The sequence below is a fragment of the Stegostoma tigrinum genome, chromosome 6 (genome assembly GCF_030684315.1).
Source record: "Stegostoma tigrinum isolate sSteTig4 chromosome 6, sSteTig4.hap1, whole genome shotgun sequence".
Lineage (NCBI taxonomy): Eukaryota > Metazoa > Chordata > Chondrichthyes > Orectolobiformes > Stegostomatidae > Stegostoma > Stegostoma tigrinum.
Window position 1 is genome coordinate 67,053,989 of NC_081359.1, and position 17,429 is coordinate 67,071,417.

The following is a 17,429-nucleotide window of genomic DNA, read 5'->3' on the forward strand; positions in this document are numbered from 1 at the left end:
TGCTCACAATATTCTATTATGATTACGGTACTTTGTAAATTGTCAATCTCTTTTGGATTTACCTCCTCTCAGGTATTCACCTTTGATAAAGACCAATGCAAGATGTTAACTAAGTATCTCTGTCGAGTTCTGATTGTTAATTGAGGAGATTGCTCCCGTTTTTAATTATTGTCTCACTGATATACTTCAGAATTCGGTTTTATTGCCATTTGACATATTGGCAACTTTTTTCCTTCTGTCTTAACATTTTTTAATCTATTAACTTGTTTTACATGTTTCATTTTCCTTGTGCTTTTCATAACTGTTCTTGTATACTATAGATCATCTTTAATTGTTGGTCCCTAACCTCTTTTTGTCCCTTTTCTTGTTGGATCTTATGCTTGGTCAAACTTAGTTCAGATATGTGTATTCATTACTAGATTTTGCAACACCATTGTCTGTGAGGTCCTGCTTGCATACTGTCAATATTCTAGGAATTCTATTCCCTCTTCTGTATTTACCTCTTTTTGCCCCTGTTGACAGATGGGTAATGTTCTAGGGCAATAAATTTGCTTTTCGTACACCAGCACTCTTCTCTGTGAGCTGTCTTCAGAATTCCTCTTCCATTTCTTTCCTATTATTTGGAGGTCTGTTATATGCTTCCACTGAAGCAACAAGCCTTCTTTTAAAAATTAACCTGACCTCCAGTTTTATGGACTTGCATTCCAGTCAACTTCAAACTTCTCTTAAGCCTGTGTTTCCTTTTATTTTGACCATTACCATTCCAACTCTTGCTTATCAGTTCCATTTTGGGATGTCATGTTGCGATTCTACAGGATGTTGCTGAGGCCTCTTCTGGAATACTGTGTGCAGTTCTGGTCAACCTGTTATGGGAAGGATATTATTAAGCTGGAGAGGGTTCAGAAAAAAATTACCAGGATGTTACTGGAATTGGAAAGTTTGAGTTTGAAAAGTAGGTTGGATAGGCTGAGACATTTTTCATTGGAATGTAGGAGGTTGAGGGTTACCTTACAGAAGTTTATAAAATTATGAGCAGCATTGATAACTTGTATAGTAATGGCCTTTTTCCTAAGGTTGAGTGAGTTCAAAGCTGGAGACATGTTTTTAAGCTGAGAGAAGATAGATTTTGTAGGAGCATACCCCCTGACTGGCAAGTGGAAGATATTTATTCAAGCAGAAGCTGGTTAATGCAGGAGGCGGGCCAAAGGACCTTCCCTGAATCTGGCCTCGATGTGAAAAAGCAATTTTCCCTTAATCTTTGGCTCAAATTGGACGAGATATCAATGACACACTGTACTCTTTGCAGTGAAATACAGTATTTTATACATTTTCTGTTATGATAATCAAAGACTGAGTGGTCACTGTCCTTCCTCCCTAATCCATACATCCAATCCTGTGGGACATCTAATTAATTATGGGCATTCCTGTGGACAGCCCCACATTCCCATGATCTTATGGCGTTTACTAGACATTGTAATGTCTAGACCTTTCTATGCATCCTATTCATTAAAGAGGCTGGAATTAACCACTTGTCTGTTCTTAGGCATTCTCTTATCAAAACTGTCTCAGATGGTCGGTGATAAGGCTTTTTTGCTGACCTTGGAGTAGTCTTGCTCAAAGGTACCATTATGTTTCACGTAAATGTTAAAGTAGGCTGTTTCATTTTGTTTTAATCCTTGTCTGACATAGGCTGCTTTGGTGTAAGCAGGTATGGGTCACTTTGTATGGACAGGTACAGGCCACCCCTTCAGATTTTAAAAAGAACAGCTTTTTTACACAGAGAGTCGTTTGTGTGTGGAATGAACAGAGGAAGTGGTGCATGCAGATACCGTTACAATGTTTAAAAGACATTTGTATAAGTACACGAATAGGAAGGATTTGGAGGGATATGGGCCAAATGCGGGCAGGTGGAACCAGTTAAGTTTCGGGGACATGGTTGGCATGGACTAGTTGGACCCAAGGGTCTGTTTCCATGCTGTATGATTCTATGATTCTTTAAATATACTTCACCACAAAATGTTCATTTTCTTCATTGTCCACTTGTTGCAGGATATTCATTACGTAAGGTTGAAATATTCCTGTGGAATATTTGTTCCCAGTTTCCTCAGTTTATTTTAATATTCCGTGAATTTTAACCTTGTTTTATAAACAATAGTCTTTTTCTCATTTTCTTTGTTGTTTTAAGATTTTACTTAGACATAACACAGTGTGGAGCTGGAGGAACACAGCAGGCCAGGCAGCATCAGCAGAGCAGGAAAGCTGATGTTTTGGGTCGGGACCCTTCTTCAGAACCCCGACCCGAAATGTCAACCTTCCTTCTCCTCCGATGCTGCCTGCCTGTTGCGTTCCTCCAGCTCCACACTGTGTTATCTCTGACTCCTGCATTGACAGTTCTTACTATCTCTACATTTTACTTAGTCTTTTTGTAATTGATATATAGTTAATTTGATTTTATTTAGCAACTCCATCACCCCCCCAACTAAATTATTTGTTGCTTGACCATTTTGTTATACATCATAGGTATGACAACATTAATAATGCATTGTTTGAAACACTGTAATAAAAAAAAGAAAAGAAAATACATATAATTTCAACGTAACTATGTCTTTCTATCTGTGCCAGTACCAGACTGTTCTTTCATACACCTTTTTTGCACGTTGTACTCTTCTTTCAAGCTGCTGCAAGTATTTCAAAAGTACAAGGAACTAGTCAAACGTCCCAGCATCAGTAAGGAGCTACTTTCAGAACGTGAAATGTTGTTAGCAAAACTTACAGAATACATTAAAGGTAATGTTAACACAAGCATTTGTGAAAATTTAACATATTTACAGATGGTTGGTAGCATAAATTTTAGACCATGGTAACAGATGGTAAATGCTGTTCTTCAGAGAATTGCTGCTTTTATTGACAAATGCTATTTCAATGAATTAGGCATTTGCACTGACTTTGAGAGTCGGCGACGTGGCATTCCTGGAGAACCGTCAGGTCCACTTTCAGGCAAGAATCTTCCTGAAGTTGTGAATAACATTGTTTGGGTTAGACAGCTGCAACTAAAGGTTAGTATTTTATGTATCAAATGGTTTCCATTTGTACGAAATCTTAGACTTTAAGATGACTTTATGAAATAAAAGAAAAAATAAACTTATTTATTTTTAACCTTTCAACCATACACCATGTCATTTCAATGTTTTTGATAAAGATAGCAGCATTTCTCCACCAAAATAAACTGCTTTGGGATGTTGTTTATTTTTCTGCACTGTAGGTTTACAACAGGGAGAGGCTGCAAATATTTTGTCTTGGCAGAAAATGCACATCTGGATAGCCACTATGGAGTTTTACAACAATCATTATTCACCTTTTTTTAAAAATTCTTTCTCACTACGCATTCAATTGGAGATCTAAAGTCACTCATGTTGGCAGCAAAGGAGGTTTTTGGCCCAATGTCACTCTCTTGTTTTTACTCGACCTTGGGGGCTCGTGACAGGGCGCCTTTGCTGGTATATATCCTGCAGATATTAGGGAGTTAATCATGGTGATGAGTTATGGAGTCAGTTTAAAAGTTAGCGAGGAGTAACAATAGGTTTTTCATTCTCTACAGTTTCTTGGGTAATGGTTCAACTTGCTCAATCACAAATCTTTGAATTTCCAACTTTATAGGGCTTTTTTTCTGAGAAGTTCCAGTCACCAGGGACTTGGTCATTGGAAGGTGCTGCTGCACTGGAGATTCTGCATGGCCCTGATACGTCACTTGAGTTGGTACTTAGAGTCATGCAGCACGGAAACAGACCGTCTGGTCCAACACCAACCAGATATCCCAATCTGAGCTAGTCCCATTGGCCAACATTTGGGCAATCTCCCTCCAAACTTTTCCATTCATATACCCATTCAGATGCCTTTTAAATGTTGCAATAGTACCCACTTCTACCACTTCCTCTGGCAGCTCGTTCCATACATGCACCACCCTCTGTGTTTAAGAAAAAAGTTACTCCTCAGGTCATTTTTAAATCTTTCCCCCATCCCACCTTAAACCTATTCCCTTTAGTTTTGGACTCCCCATTCTTGGAAAAAGACCTTGATTATTCACCCTATTCATGTCCCTAATGATTTTACAAACCTTTTTAAGGTCAACCCTCAGCCTTTGATGCCTCAAGGAAAAAAGCCCCAGATTATTCAACCTCTCCCAGTACCTCATTTAAACATATTTATTACTTACTACTGAGTAGCTAACTATATTGTGTTTATGATTGATCCGATAAGACAATTAGCCCTAACCTAAGAGCAAAGCACCTGGTGCTTCTCGAAAAGCTCTCTGACCATGAGATTATCTGGGCCAATGATATTAAATTGGAAATATTTGAATGAAGGAAACCAGTTGGGCAATGTGGGGTCACAGCTTTCACCATTTTGTCAGTTGTTTCATGACATCACTTGCAGACCATGAAGGGCAAATATCTTCAAAATTTTGGTGGGGCAACAAGAAATTATATTGATGAAATCAATATTGATTAACTCTGTGATAATAAGAGGGATGAAAATATTGGTTAGAAAACGCGCTGCAATCGTGTTGCAATTGAATACTTGATTTTTGCTTGAAAGACGAAACAGCACAACCGAGTCATGGAGAATTTCTGATAGTACCTTATACTTCCTTAACTGTAACTTTGAGAAATACTCCAGACAGAAACATAGAAAACATAGTAATGTAGCATATAGGAACAGGAGTAGACTATTTAACCTTTTGCGCTGACTCCACATTCATCATGATTGTGGCTGATCTTCTATCTTAATGCTGTACTTCTGCTATCTCCCAATATTCATTGATGCCTTTAGCTTCTAGCAATCTATCTATTTTCGTAAGCATACTCAGTAACTTCACCTTCATAAGTTCTGCAGATCCTCTGTAGCCTCTACTTCTGGTAGAGAATTCCAGGGGTTCACCACCCTCTAAGAGAAGAAATTTCTCCTCATCTCAGTATGAAATGGCTAACCCTATATCATGAGACCATGAGCTGTAGTTCTGGACCCTCATAGTCAGAGAAAACATTATCCTTGTATCCAGTCTGGCTAGCCTGTCAGAATTGTATACATTACAATGAGATGCCCCCTCATTTTTCTAAACTCCGGTAAATACAGGCTGAGTTGACCTAATCACTGCTGATGCAATAAACCTGCCATCCCAGGAATCCCAGGGCAGCATGGTGGCTCAACGGTTATCATTACTGCCTCACAGTGCCAGGGACCCAGGTTCAATTCTAAACTTGGGCAACTGTCTGTGTGGAGTTTGCACGTTCTCCCTGTGTCTGCGTGGGTTACCATCAAGTGGTCTGGTTTCCTCCCGGAGTCCAAAGATATGCAAATTAGGTGATTGGCCATGTTTAGGTGTTCAGGGATGTATCAGGTAGTTTAGCCATGGAAATGTAGGGTTACAGGGAAAGGGTAAGGGGTCGGTCTGGGTGGGATGCTCTTTGGAGGGTTGGTGTGGACTTGTTGGGCTGAATGGCCTGTTCCACACTGTAGGATTTCTGGGAATCTGATGAAATTTTGCTGCACTCTTTCTATGGCAAGTATACCTTTTCTTTGGTAAGGATATCAAAGCTGCACATAATACTTCCAGGATGATCTCACTAAGGTCCTGTACAGTTGCAATCAGACATCCGTGCTCCTGTTTTCAAACTTCTTTCAATGAAGTCTAACGTATCATTCACCTTTCTAATTGCTAGCTGCACTTGCACATTGCTTTCAATGACCAGTGTACCACTACCTAGGTCCCTTTGTAATCGCAAATTCCCAGTCTATTACCATTGACATAATACTCTGAGGTTCTGTTTTTCCTACTGATGTGAGCAACCTCACTTTTATCCATCTGACACGTATCTGCCATGCATTTGGCCACTCTTTCAACTTGTCTAAATTGCCCTGAAGTCATATTACATCCTCCCCAGCACTCATATTCCCACCTAGTTTTCAGTTGTCAACGCATGAAGTATTAGATTTGTTTCCCTCATTGATATATATTGTGAACAGCTTGAACCCATGCACTGATCCCTGTTATACTATTGCCTTTCAGTTTGTAAATGATTCATTTGGTCTGTTTCCTGTCTGCCAACCAAATCTCAGTTCATGCCAGTGTATTATCACCAATTGCATGTGCTTTGATTTTACACACAAACCTTTTCATTGTGACTTTATTAAAAACTTTCTGAAAATCCATATATCACATCCACAGTTCTTCCTCATCTATTGTACTAGTTATGATCTAAAAGAACTACAGTAGGTTTGTCAAACATGATTTCATAATTTCGTGTTGATTTTATGTAATCCTGTTGGTATTTTCTGCATGTCACCATGTTCTTTAAAAGAAACTGTGGTGATTTCCCTAGTACAATGTTAGGTGAATTAATCTGTAATTCCCATGGTTCTCCCTTCCTCTTTTTTTAAATTATAAACAGTGAGGTTACGTATGCCACCTTTCAATCAGTTACAATTATTCCAGAATGTATAGAATTTTGGAGTATGATGCAAACTCATTCACTGTTTCGATGATCATCTTCTTTATTGCCCTGGAGATTTATCAGGTTTCAGTCCCACTAATTTCTGAACCACTATTTTTGCAATCATATGATTTTCCTTCAATTTCTCCTTACCAAGAGGCTTGGCTTCCCTAAAAGTACTAGCACTTTTTATCATATCATTTTCTGTGAAGATAGAACAAAAGTAATTGATCATTATTGCAGCCATTTTCTTGTTCCCCATTATCAATGCCCACATCTTAGACTGTTACTGTACTTGTCTTCCATAATCTTTTAATTTTTGCTTACTTATAAAAGAGGATTGTGAGAGCTTCTATTAACATTGTAAGTTAGCTCTTGTATTCTGTTTTTCCACACTTATTCAACATCTTGGTCTTCTTTTGCAGAATTCTAACTGGTCCCAATCCTCAGGCTTGCTACATTTCCGAGCAACTTCGTATGAGTTCTCTTTGCATCTAATACTATCCATAATTTCATTTGTTAACCATGGTCAGGCCAGTTTTCTTGTTCTAATCTTTTGCCCAAGAGGAATGTACAACTGCTATAATGAATGCATTTATTTCTGAAATATTAACTGTTTCCTTTCCACTGTTATGCTTTTTAATGAAGTTAAATTAACTTTATCACAGCCAACACACCCCTCATGCCACCTTGATTTCATTTGTTTTGCTTTAGCACCGTATTTTTGGATTGGGCTACTTCATTTTTTATCCCGATGAAGAATTCTATCATGTAGTAGTTACATTTTCCCAAAAGGCTCAAAACAAGATAATGCATTCTCATTGCACGTTACCATGTCTAAGGTAACTTGCTCCCAAGTTGGTTCCTCAATGTATTAGTCTGAAAAAAAATCTCGTTCCCACTCCAGGAATTAATCCACCACAGTATATGAGGTTTATCTGAACTATTAAAATCACTCCTCATTACTATGGCATATTGTTGCAATCACCTTTAATTTTAATGCCAACCTCCACCTCACCACTACTATTTGGGGATTTATAGTCGATGCCCACTAATGTTTTCTGCTCCTTGTTGGTTTTTAGCTCTACCCCGACTTTATCCACAACTGGATTTCCTGCTTCAGTATCTCTTCTCACCATTGCAATGGTTTCATCTTTGATTTAACAACTCCTTTTCCATTTACCTGTTCTTCCTGAATACCCTTGGACATTTAGCTCCCAGCCTTGGTTACTCTGCAGCTATATATCGATAACTGCAATCGTATCGTAGTTGTCAACAATTATTTGCCTTGTTATTTCATCTACCTTATTGCAATATGTATTCAGATGGATCTGTTTTATTGTGCTCCAGCTCTGTTTGCTGCTAGCCCTTGTCTCCTTTGCTTTCACTTTTTATCAACATTTTTCTATCTTTCATTTCCATCTTTGTTTCTGTCACTCTTCTCTCTTCACAGTTAGATACCCATCTGTGTGCCACTCTAGTTCAAAACTTCCCCCCACTGAATGGTCTTGCTGGCGAGTTACCTACTTGTTATTTGGGCAAGAAGTGGTGTCTGGTGCACATGATGTAAAAGATAGGAGAGGAAATTCAAATGAATAAGAGGAGGGACAGACTAAATGATCATATAAATGCTGTGTTTTATTTTAGGCTGAGGATACTGTAAAGATTGCTGAGGCATTGCTGAGTGACCTGTCAGGATTTCAGTCATTATGGCGAAATTGCAATGAACTTCTGGACCAATTGAAGACCTTTGAGCAAGAACAGTTTGATGACTGGTCTAGAGACATACAATCATCTGTTTTGGATCCTTCAGCTGGCATCAGGTAGTATTGTCCTGTGTACAGAAAATCAGTATGCCCAGAGCGAATGAAAGCCAATATCTTCATTTTTTTTTGCTAGCAATAACATAACTTCCACAATCAGTTGTGTTTTGCTGATAAAGTCAGTTTCAGCTGTTTTGGCATAATCCAAATGTATAGACTAATGTTTCTCAAAGACCTGATGGGAAATGCAGTTTGCTCCCAAGGAGGATAAACATCATGGAGGATTGTTTGGACCTAACAGTCTGCTTCCATTTTTTGCATTCACACTGAAATATTTGCAAGTTTCAAGTTCTCAGTTCTTACATTGGTACTGCATTTTTTTTTTGCTAATAGTGTAAATCTAATAGTCATTTAAAAATTTAACAATAGTATTGGATCATTTTTTGATTGCTAAGTGGAGATAAACTCCTCAAAATGACAAGTGCAACATTATTAAATTTTTTGGAATTATCTGCTGAATTTAGGCTTTCACGATACTGGTTTTCACCGCTGTTAGAGATGAACAAATTATGTTAGCCCCACTTTATAGTGCAAAGCTCCCTTATTAACACGCAGGTTTGCATTAACCTTTATAATAATTGACATGTTGCTGTAATTTTTGGTAGTTTGCAGGCCAGTGGTCGAGTAATAGAATTGGATCACTCTGATGGGAAGTTGAAAATACATTACTCAGACCGCCTGGTCTCATTGTTGAGAGAAGTACGCCAGCTTTCTGCTCTGGGGTTTACCATTCCTGCACGAATACAACAGACTGCAGTTACAGCTCAAAAGTTCTATCGACAGGCAGTTATTCTCAAACAGGTTGGTATCATTGAAACAAAAGCAACATACTGAAGATATCTGAAATAATACAGGATATGCTGTAACTAGTCAGCAGGCCTGGCTGCATCTGTGGAGGGAGAAACCAATTTAACATTTCAAGTCAAAAAGAAAAAAGGTCATTTCCTTTTAGTATTATTCACTCATAGAGACATACTGCATAGAAACACATCCTTCCAAACAACTTGACCATGCCGACCAGATTTCCCAAACTAAATTAGCTGCATTTGCCAGCTTTTGGTGTATCCTTCTAAATCTTTCCTATTCACGTACCTGTCTAAATGTCTTTTAAACGTTCTAGTTGTACCTGCCTCTACCAATTTCTCTGGCAGTTCATTCCACATATGCACCGCCCTCTGTTTGAAAAGGTTGCCCCTTGGGTCCTTTTTACATATTTCTCCTCTCACCTTAAACCTATACTGTCTAGTTTTGAACTCTCCTACACAAAGGCAAAGACCTTTGCTATTCACCCCATCTATGCCCCTCATGATTTTATATGCCTCTACAGGTTTACCCCTCAACTTCCTACACTTCAAAATGCAACACATTTCATTTATCTAAATTAAACTCCATTTGCCACTTTTCAGCCCATTGAATCAAACAAACTAAATAATATCAGCTGGGGGCCTATATCCTTTGGCTCCTCCCACCTCATTATTGTCTTTCTGTTTTCTTTTGTTAGCATAGAAATGACACAGAATTAGATAAGGAATGAAAGTTGAAGCCTTAATGTGAAATATGTTTCCATTTTCATTGACAGGTTGCTCACTTTTACAATACGATTGATCAGCAGATGATTCCTAGCCAGAGGCCCATGATGTTAAGCTCTGCTTTGTCTTTTGAACAGCTAATAAAGGTAAGGAAATCTGAGTACAGAAAGTTTAGGATTTCCAATGTGCTTTTCATATCTGATACACGAACTGTCAGTTATACCTTATGACTTCTCAAAACTTGTACAGGTAGTCTGACATCTAATCCTGAAAACACAAAGGGCTAGACATTTAGGTCCCACCAGGACTGTATGCAGAGGTGATTGATTGATAAAAATAATGGTACCATATGGTAATCTAGTTTCCAGTTGGTGCTCTCAGTACTGGGAGTTTCCCTAGGGTGGTTGAGTCCAGTTCCAAGATCTTGATTCCAAAATGAGTCCAGTAAGGGTCGGTAAAGAGCATAATGAGAACTCATAATGGCCTGCCTAGAATTTTGGTAGCGATAGACTCTCATTGACACACATCACTCATTTTGGAACAAATGAGGTGCATAGTGGCAGCAACATAGTTGGGAGCCAGTCATGGTTTCCTAATAAAACTTGGTCAGCACAACAAAGGAAAAATGACTGAATGTACCTTTTCGCTAATGTCAGACAGATGTCATTGGGAGTGCAGAGCTTACAGGCTGAGTGGCCATGAATACTTGGCAGGGTAGGAGGCTGTCATCTTCCTGGCATTATTGAAGGATAAGAGGAGGATGTGAGGTTTCCAGACACAACTGGGAAGCCACCTTTTGTGCAAGGAAAACAGATGGAAATGGGAACGTCTTTCAGATTTTCGGTTTCGTGACAATATGGGGCATCATAGGGTGGAGCCGTATTCATGAGGAGGGTAAAAGAAAGGATACAGGTTGGAAAGGGAATTGGCGCCATACTCTCTGTATGTGATCTGTTGTTGAGATAGACATATAGCTGCCAGGGAAGCAGTGCTGCAAGAGATTGCAATTCTCCAGGTAGGTACTCACAAAGATTTATGCCCTTTATTACAAAAGACTTTATTCCTTTGGGACTGCTCACTGTCTTGCCAGTACTTCTCAAAATATTTCATTTTTTGATTGTTCTAAGGATTGGCCTAGATATTGATGGCATCTTACAAATGACTGCAATCAATTGTATCTCGCAGATCAGCAATAAACTATAGTATATATTTTATACAAGATCTTAATTAGTTAATGAAGCTGTGCAGGTACAAATGGTTATGCCTACATCACTGAATTTCCCCAGGCATTGGATGACAACAATTCTACCCATGTCACCATTGAGGAATCTATTGACCTGCCACTGAGATTCATTGAAGGCTTCTACTTTATCAATGCTCAACTAGTCTATGAGCACAACAGGACCTTCCTGCATGTGTGGACTCACTTCCCTGGCGGCTGCTACGAATCTGTCATCCTCCAATGTTCTAAGCAGCTCTTCATTCCACTCTCTGGTCTATATGATTGTCTTCTTGAGGGCAACGAATGCCCCTTGAAGAGATGGTTGCCTTTACAAGGCTCCTAGATGAAGCCTCAGCTGCTGCACTTGAAAAGACTTCTCATCACCAGGACTGCAATTAACCAGGCTATTAAGCTTCTAAAGATACATTTCCAGTTCCTGGCTTGATTGGTTGACATCCTTCAGCACAGTCAAGGTTTCACACATTTTGATAGTGTATTGCACTGTCCTTGAATTGACCAACTTGTGGGCCTTGAAGAGGGTGAGCTCCCTAAATGGCACATTAGGAGAGAAGAAGCTGGTAAAGGAAGTGGAAGAGGAAGACACAGAACACAGATGGCCTGGCTGTATGTAGAGGTGGCTGTGCCTACTGCAAGATTCATGGATCTTGTTAGGTTGTCATCAGTGTCAGAGATTGACTAATTCAGGCATGTTTCAGCCGAGTCACTCTGATCCAGGGGACAATATTGTCTGGAACTCTTTGTAGGAACGCTTTCATTGAAGATGCAGCCTGGAATAGATCCACTTGTTGCCAGTGAATGAATTGGCTGATAAACTTGAAAGAAATCTTAACCGGTCCCTTAAAGGTTCCTTGCTCTACTTCATTACCTTGTCCCTTTTTATTTACTGGCTTTGCTCTGAAAATGGGATCTTGTAGGCCTGGCATGTAAATTGCTACTTTACATTGCATTAAAAGTAGAAAATGTGCACCATTACAGAGTGACCCACTTTGCTTTTCATGACGTAGTGACCTCTTTTTGATGAGTTTTATACACTTGCCTTGTGGCCTCAGATGTTGTGAATGCAGCTTGCTCACTTAACCCTGCTGGCAGCTTATGCTGGTGTTTGTCCTAGTCGTTCATGGCCCTGAGCCATGACAATGCCCATGAGCTGAATGGAGTTCTCCATCTTTAACCCATAACCTGGCACTGCCTCAGGGTATGCTGACCAGTGTGAATGTGTTTCATTGTTCATCTTGGTCAAAAATCACACAACACCAGGTTATAGTCCAACTGGTTTATTTGAAAACGCAACATTTCTGAGCTCAGCTCTTTCCTCAGGCATAGTATGACAGAGGGTATAAGACAGAATTTATAAGTAAAATTGTAACAACCCTAAAATTGACTGTCTCTTGTTGAACCTTTGATCAGTTAGGAAGGAGGCCATTGATTAAAATGCAAAACTCAGATTCCTTTCAAGTCATATACCTGAGATAATTAAAGGTTTTATCAATGTATGCAACAGGTAACATCTCAGGTCAGGCAATGCAGTTTAGATGTGAGGTCTTTCTTAGAATCCGTCTATGTTTTAAACCAGGGTCATTTTTTTGAGCAAAACAGAATATATCTGTAATTACATAAATATCTTGAATGAAATAATTCATGTCTGTGCGCTTGTGACTGTACCCGTGTGTCCGTGTATGGGAGTATATAGAATGGTGGTGTCGCCTCTGTAGTATGATGCGAACCCAAGATCACAACTGAGGCCGTCCTTGTGTATGGAACTTGGCTATCAGCCTCTGGTCAGTGATGTTGTGTATCTCAAAGTCCACCTTGGAGGACACTTGCCCGCAGATCGGAGGCTGAATGCCCTTGACCCCTGAAATATTCCCTACTGGGAGGGAACACCCCTGTCCGGTGCTCATTGCGCGGTGCCCACTCATCCATTGTCATAGCGTCTGCATGATTTTGCCAATACATCATGCCTTGGGGCTTCCTTGCCTACATCATATGGGACAGAGAACATTGGCCGAGTCACATGAGCATCTGCTATGTACATGGTGGGTGGTGTTCCTGTGTGATGACAGTAGTATCCATGTCAATGATCTGACATGTCTTGCAGAGTTTGCCACTGCAGGGTTGTATACTGATGTGGTCAGTGTTGTCCTGAAGATTGGGTAGTTTCCTGCAAACAATGATCTGTTTGAAGACAAGAAGTAGAGGTGTAGGGAAGATCATTGTGAGTAATCGTTGTTGTCAATAATGTGTTGAAGGCAGTGAAGAACATGGTGTAGTTTCTCTGCTCCAGGGAAGTACTGGAAGATGAAAAGTACCAAATTGGTCTTATCTTGTGTTTGTCTTCTGAGGAGGTCATTACGTTTTTTGGCTATGGCACATCAGAACTGGCGATTGATGAGTTGAGCATTGTATCCTGTTCTTTTGAAGGCATCCTTCAACGCCTTCAGGTGTCCATTGCGTTCCCCCTCATCTGAACTGATCCTGTGTATGCATAGGGCTTGTCCATAGGGGATGGTTTTTTAAATATGTTTAGAGTGGAGAAGTGCAGCATTGTGAGGTTATCTGTGGGCTTGCAGTACAGTGAGGTACTGAGGTATCTGTCCTTCTTGGAGATGTGCGTGTCCAAGAATGAGACCGATTCTGAAGAATAGTCTATGATAAGTCTGGTGATGGGTTGAAACTTGTTGACATCACTGTGTAGTTTCAGTGATTCCTCGCTATGAGACCAAAGGAAGAAAATGTCATCAATGTACCTGGTGTATAATAGTGATTGAAGGTCTTGTTTGAACTTGTGCATGAAAATGTTGGCATATTAGGGTGCAAATTTGGTCCCCATGGCTGTTCCTTGTGTCTGAATGAAGAACTGGTTGTCAAAGGTGAAGACATTGTGGTCAAGGATGAAGTGGATGAATTGTAGGATGGCATCTGAAATTGACAATTGTTGGTATTTAATACTGATTCTTTTGCAGCGATGCTGTCATTGTGGAGATGCTGCTGTAGCGTGCCGAAACAGCCGTTATGATGAGGCATGTTTCTGGTTTGATTGGTCTGTGGGTGCTGAGTTTCTGTAAGAAATCTGTGGTGTCATGACAGAAGCTTGGGGTTCTTTGTACAATGGATTTCAAGATGCCCTCGATGTAGCCATGGAGGTGTCCATACAGGGTCCTGTTGCCTGATACAATAGGACATCTGGGTATATTGGCTTTGTGAATCTTTAGAAGGCAGTTGAAATTCCCTATGTGAGAAGTATGCTGGATGAGTGTGTGTAGGGTACTTTGAAGGACTGGATCAAAAGTTTTGATCAGCCTGTTGAGTTCACGGGTGTGTTCTCTGGTTGGATTGGCAGGTAGTTGTCTGCTGTGTTCCTGGTTGTTCAGTACATGTCTTTGGAGTAGTCCGTTCTATTCTGTATGACAATGGCTATTCCTTTGTTCACTGGTTTGACCATGTTGTGATTGGTCTTGAGAGACTGGATGACAAAACGTTGTGTTTGGGTCACATTCTGTGCTATCTTTGAGTGCTGTTGATGAATCTGCTGCTCACATATTTCTTGATGGCTTGAGCACACATGCCAACCCTAGCTCAGCGGCCCTCTGGAGCAAAACGCCACCCAAGCACAATGCAAAGGAGTAACCTGCTCATTGATGCTATATTTGAGTTCAAGCAGCGCCAATCAGCTCCTGACCTCATTACAGCCTTGGTCCAAACATGGACAAGTGAGCTGACCTCCAGATTTGAGATGTGAATGACTGCCCTTGACATCAATGTTGCTGTCAACCAAGAATGGCATCAAGGAGCCTTAGCAAAACTGAAGTCATTGGCAATTGGAGGAGAGCTCTCCAACGTTTCCTGTGATAATGAGGACTGTGGAAGATGTTTGTAGATGTTGTAATTTCAATCCAAGGATATGACTGCAGGGGTTCTTAGTATGGTATCCCAGGCTGATCCATCTTCGTTTATTTCATCAATCATCTTCCCTCTACCATAAGGTCAGAAGTAGGAGTGGTTGCTGATGGCACAATGTTCAACACCATTTGTGTCTCCTCAGATCCTGAAGCAGTCAGTGATCTCATGCAGCAAGAGCTGGACAACATCCAGGTTTGTGCTGATAAATGGAAAGTAAAAGTCATGTGTCAGGCAAGGTCTCAATCCAATAAGAGAGAATCTAGCCATTGCCCCTTGATGTTCCATAACATTACTAATGCTGAATTCTCCACTGTCAACATCCTGAGGGCTATCCTTAATCTGAAACTGATCTGAATCAGTTTGTCTACATTGTGTAGCTTTATGTGCAGGTCAGAGGCTAGGAATTCTTCAAAAACTAACTTGCCTCCAGTCTTCCATATACCTGTCTACCATCTGCAGTGCCCATGTCAGGAGTGTGCTGGAATGTGTCCAATTACCTGGACAGGTACATTCCAACAACACTCAAGAAGTTGAACATCATCCAGGAGAAAGTAGTCTGTTTGGTTAGCAACCCAGCCACCCCCTACAACATTCATTCCCGTTGTCACAGATGTACAGTTGAAATAGTGTGCACCCATCTAAAAGATGCACCACAATAACTTATCAAGGTTCCTTTGACAGCATCTTCCAATGTGCAACATTTACCACCTTGAAGCAGAAAAGGAACAGATATGTGTAAATATTTCCACCCGCAAGGTCCCCCTTCAAGTCATTCACCATCCTGACTTGGACATATATTGCATTTCCTTCAACAAAACTGGGTCAAAATCCTGGAATTTCTGAAAAGCCTAGTGGCCACCCCCATGCACCAAGTCCTTCAAGAAGGCCCACCAGCTTCTACAGGGTAATTAGGGATGGAAATAAATGTTGGCTAAGCTAGGAACATATGCATATTACATGTAAAAATGGAAAAAAAAATTTTTTTTAAAATTAGAATCCAAAAGCTGGATCCAAAGAATCTGGCAGCAAAATACAGATCACCTGGGATAACCCAAAGGAGCTGGAGGCTTATATTCAGAAACTTAACACTGCAGCGGAGCGCCTTACCACAGAAAACAGAAAGCTGAGGAAATGTCACACTGACTTCCGTGATAAGGTAAGAAGATAAGTTATGGCATAGGAAACATTGTTTGACCCATCGCATCCATTCTTGCATATTGCACAATATGTTTTAATTTAAAACAAAATGTCAGTTAGTCATTAGGCAACCTTACTGGCCTACAATTTGCAACCAAGTTAACCTACTTGATAACAGGTAGCCGATTCAACATTGTGCCTATTTGTTTGAAAATGGCTCAGATTGGGATCATGCAGGGAATGTGCAAAGCAATCATGGATCCACCCATCTGCAATCTGAATCCCAGTTTTGGTTGAAAATTTAGTCCTCTCTGTCATCCTTGTTTATAACTCTGAACATAAAACTTATAACATAGGGTTTAAAATATAAATTATTGTGTACAAATAATTTTGTTAGTATGGCTTTTAATGAGGAACCTCTTACCCTTACAGGTTGTAGCACTTATGAACATTGATCTACTTCGCCAACAACAGCGATGGAAAGATGGATTACAAGACCTGAGATTTGTTTTCTCCACTCTCGAGTCTCAGGTACTTTTCCTAAATGTTTATTGCATTGCAACTTGAACTTAAGTCATTTATTCTCAAATATGTAATGGGTTTGCATGACATTTTCAGTTGTTTAAGTCTGAAAGATGTGGGAATTTTTAAATGTATTAATTATGTAGTTACATATGATACTTTGTAAATATTAATGGAAAATTATCTTTGAGATAACCTTTATTAATTTGAAAATGGGTAGTCAATATTTTACCAATGTACAATGTATATTCATATAGTATTCATCAATAATATTCAACCCCAAGGGGCGCTGAACTAATGTCATATTTCTGTTACAATGACTGTCTAAAAGTTACGTCTTTATCCATACTTCAGCCTGCGATGCCCACATCTGTGAATGAATTTTAAAAAATTTTCATCTCTCGCTCATTTATTTTCACTGTCACTCTTTCACTCAATCTCATTCATTGCGTGATTCTCACCATCTTCTGCCTGTCAATTTGTCTATCGCTGTATGGTTAACACTACCATAAGGCAGCAGAATTAGATCCTTTGACCCATCAAGTCTGGTCCGCCAGTCAGGTTGATGTGTTTCTCTACTCCATTTTCTTGCCTTCTTCCTGGGGAACAGCGAGCGCTGCTGGCAATATGTCCACAGAAGCCCAGGATCAGAGCAGGACCCTGGCCACAGTTGAGATGAGCAGACTTTGGGGGGTGCAGGGAGACTGGTTAGTCAGTCGGAAGAAAGGGCAAAGTGATGGCTTTTGGCTTCCACACCTTTCGCTTCCCAAAACCAAGTGCACTG

At 40.0% G+C, this 17,429-nt stretch overlaps 1 protein-coding gene across 2 annotated transcripts in view; it reads left to right on the forward strand.

Annotated features, from left to right (window-relative positions):
• Positions 1 to 17,429, forward strand: part of dync2h1 (dynein cytoplasmic 2 heavy chain 1) — a 541,347-nt gene that overhangs the window by 43,486 nt on the left and 480,432 nt on the right. For both annotated transcript variants that reach the window (XM_059646623.1, XM_059646624.1), the window contains exons 10-16: positions 2,676 to 2,787; positions 2,932 to 3,056; positions 8,139 to 8,314; positions 8,920 to 9,115; positions 9,894 to 9,989; positions 15,981 to 16,142; positions 16,556 to 16,654. In XM_059646623.1, the coding sequence (XP_059502606.1) occupies positions 2,676 to 2,787; positions 2,932 to 3,056; positions 8,139 to 8,314; positions 8,920 to 9,115; positions 9,894 to 9,989; positions 15,981 to 16,142; positions 16,556 to 16,654 (966 nt within the window). The remainder of the gene's footprint in view (positions 1 to 2,675; positions 2,788 to 2,931; positions 3,057 to 8,138; positions 8,315 to 8,919; positions 9,116 to 9,893; positions 9,990 to 15,980; positions 16,143 to 16,555; positions 16,655 to 17,429) is intronic.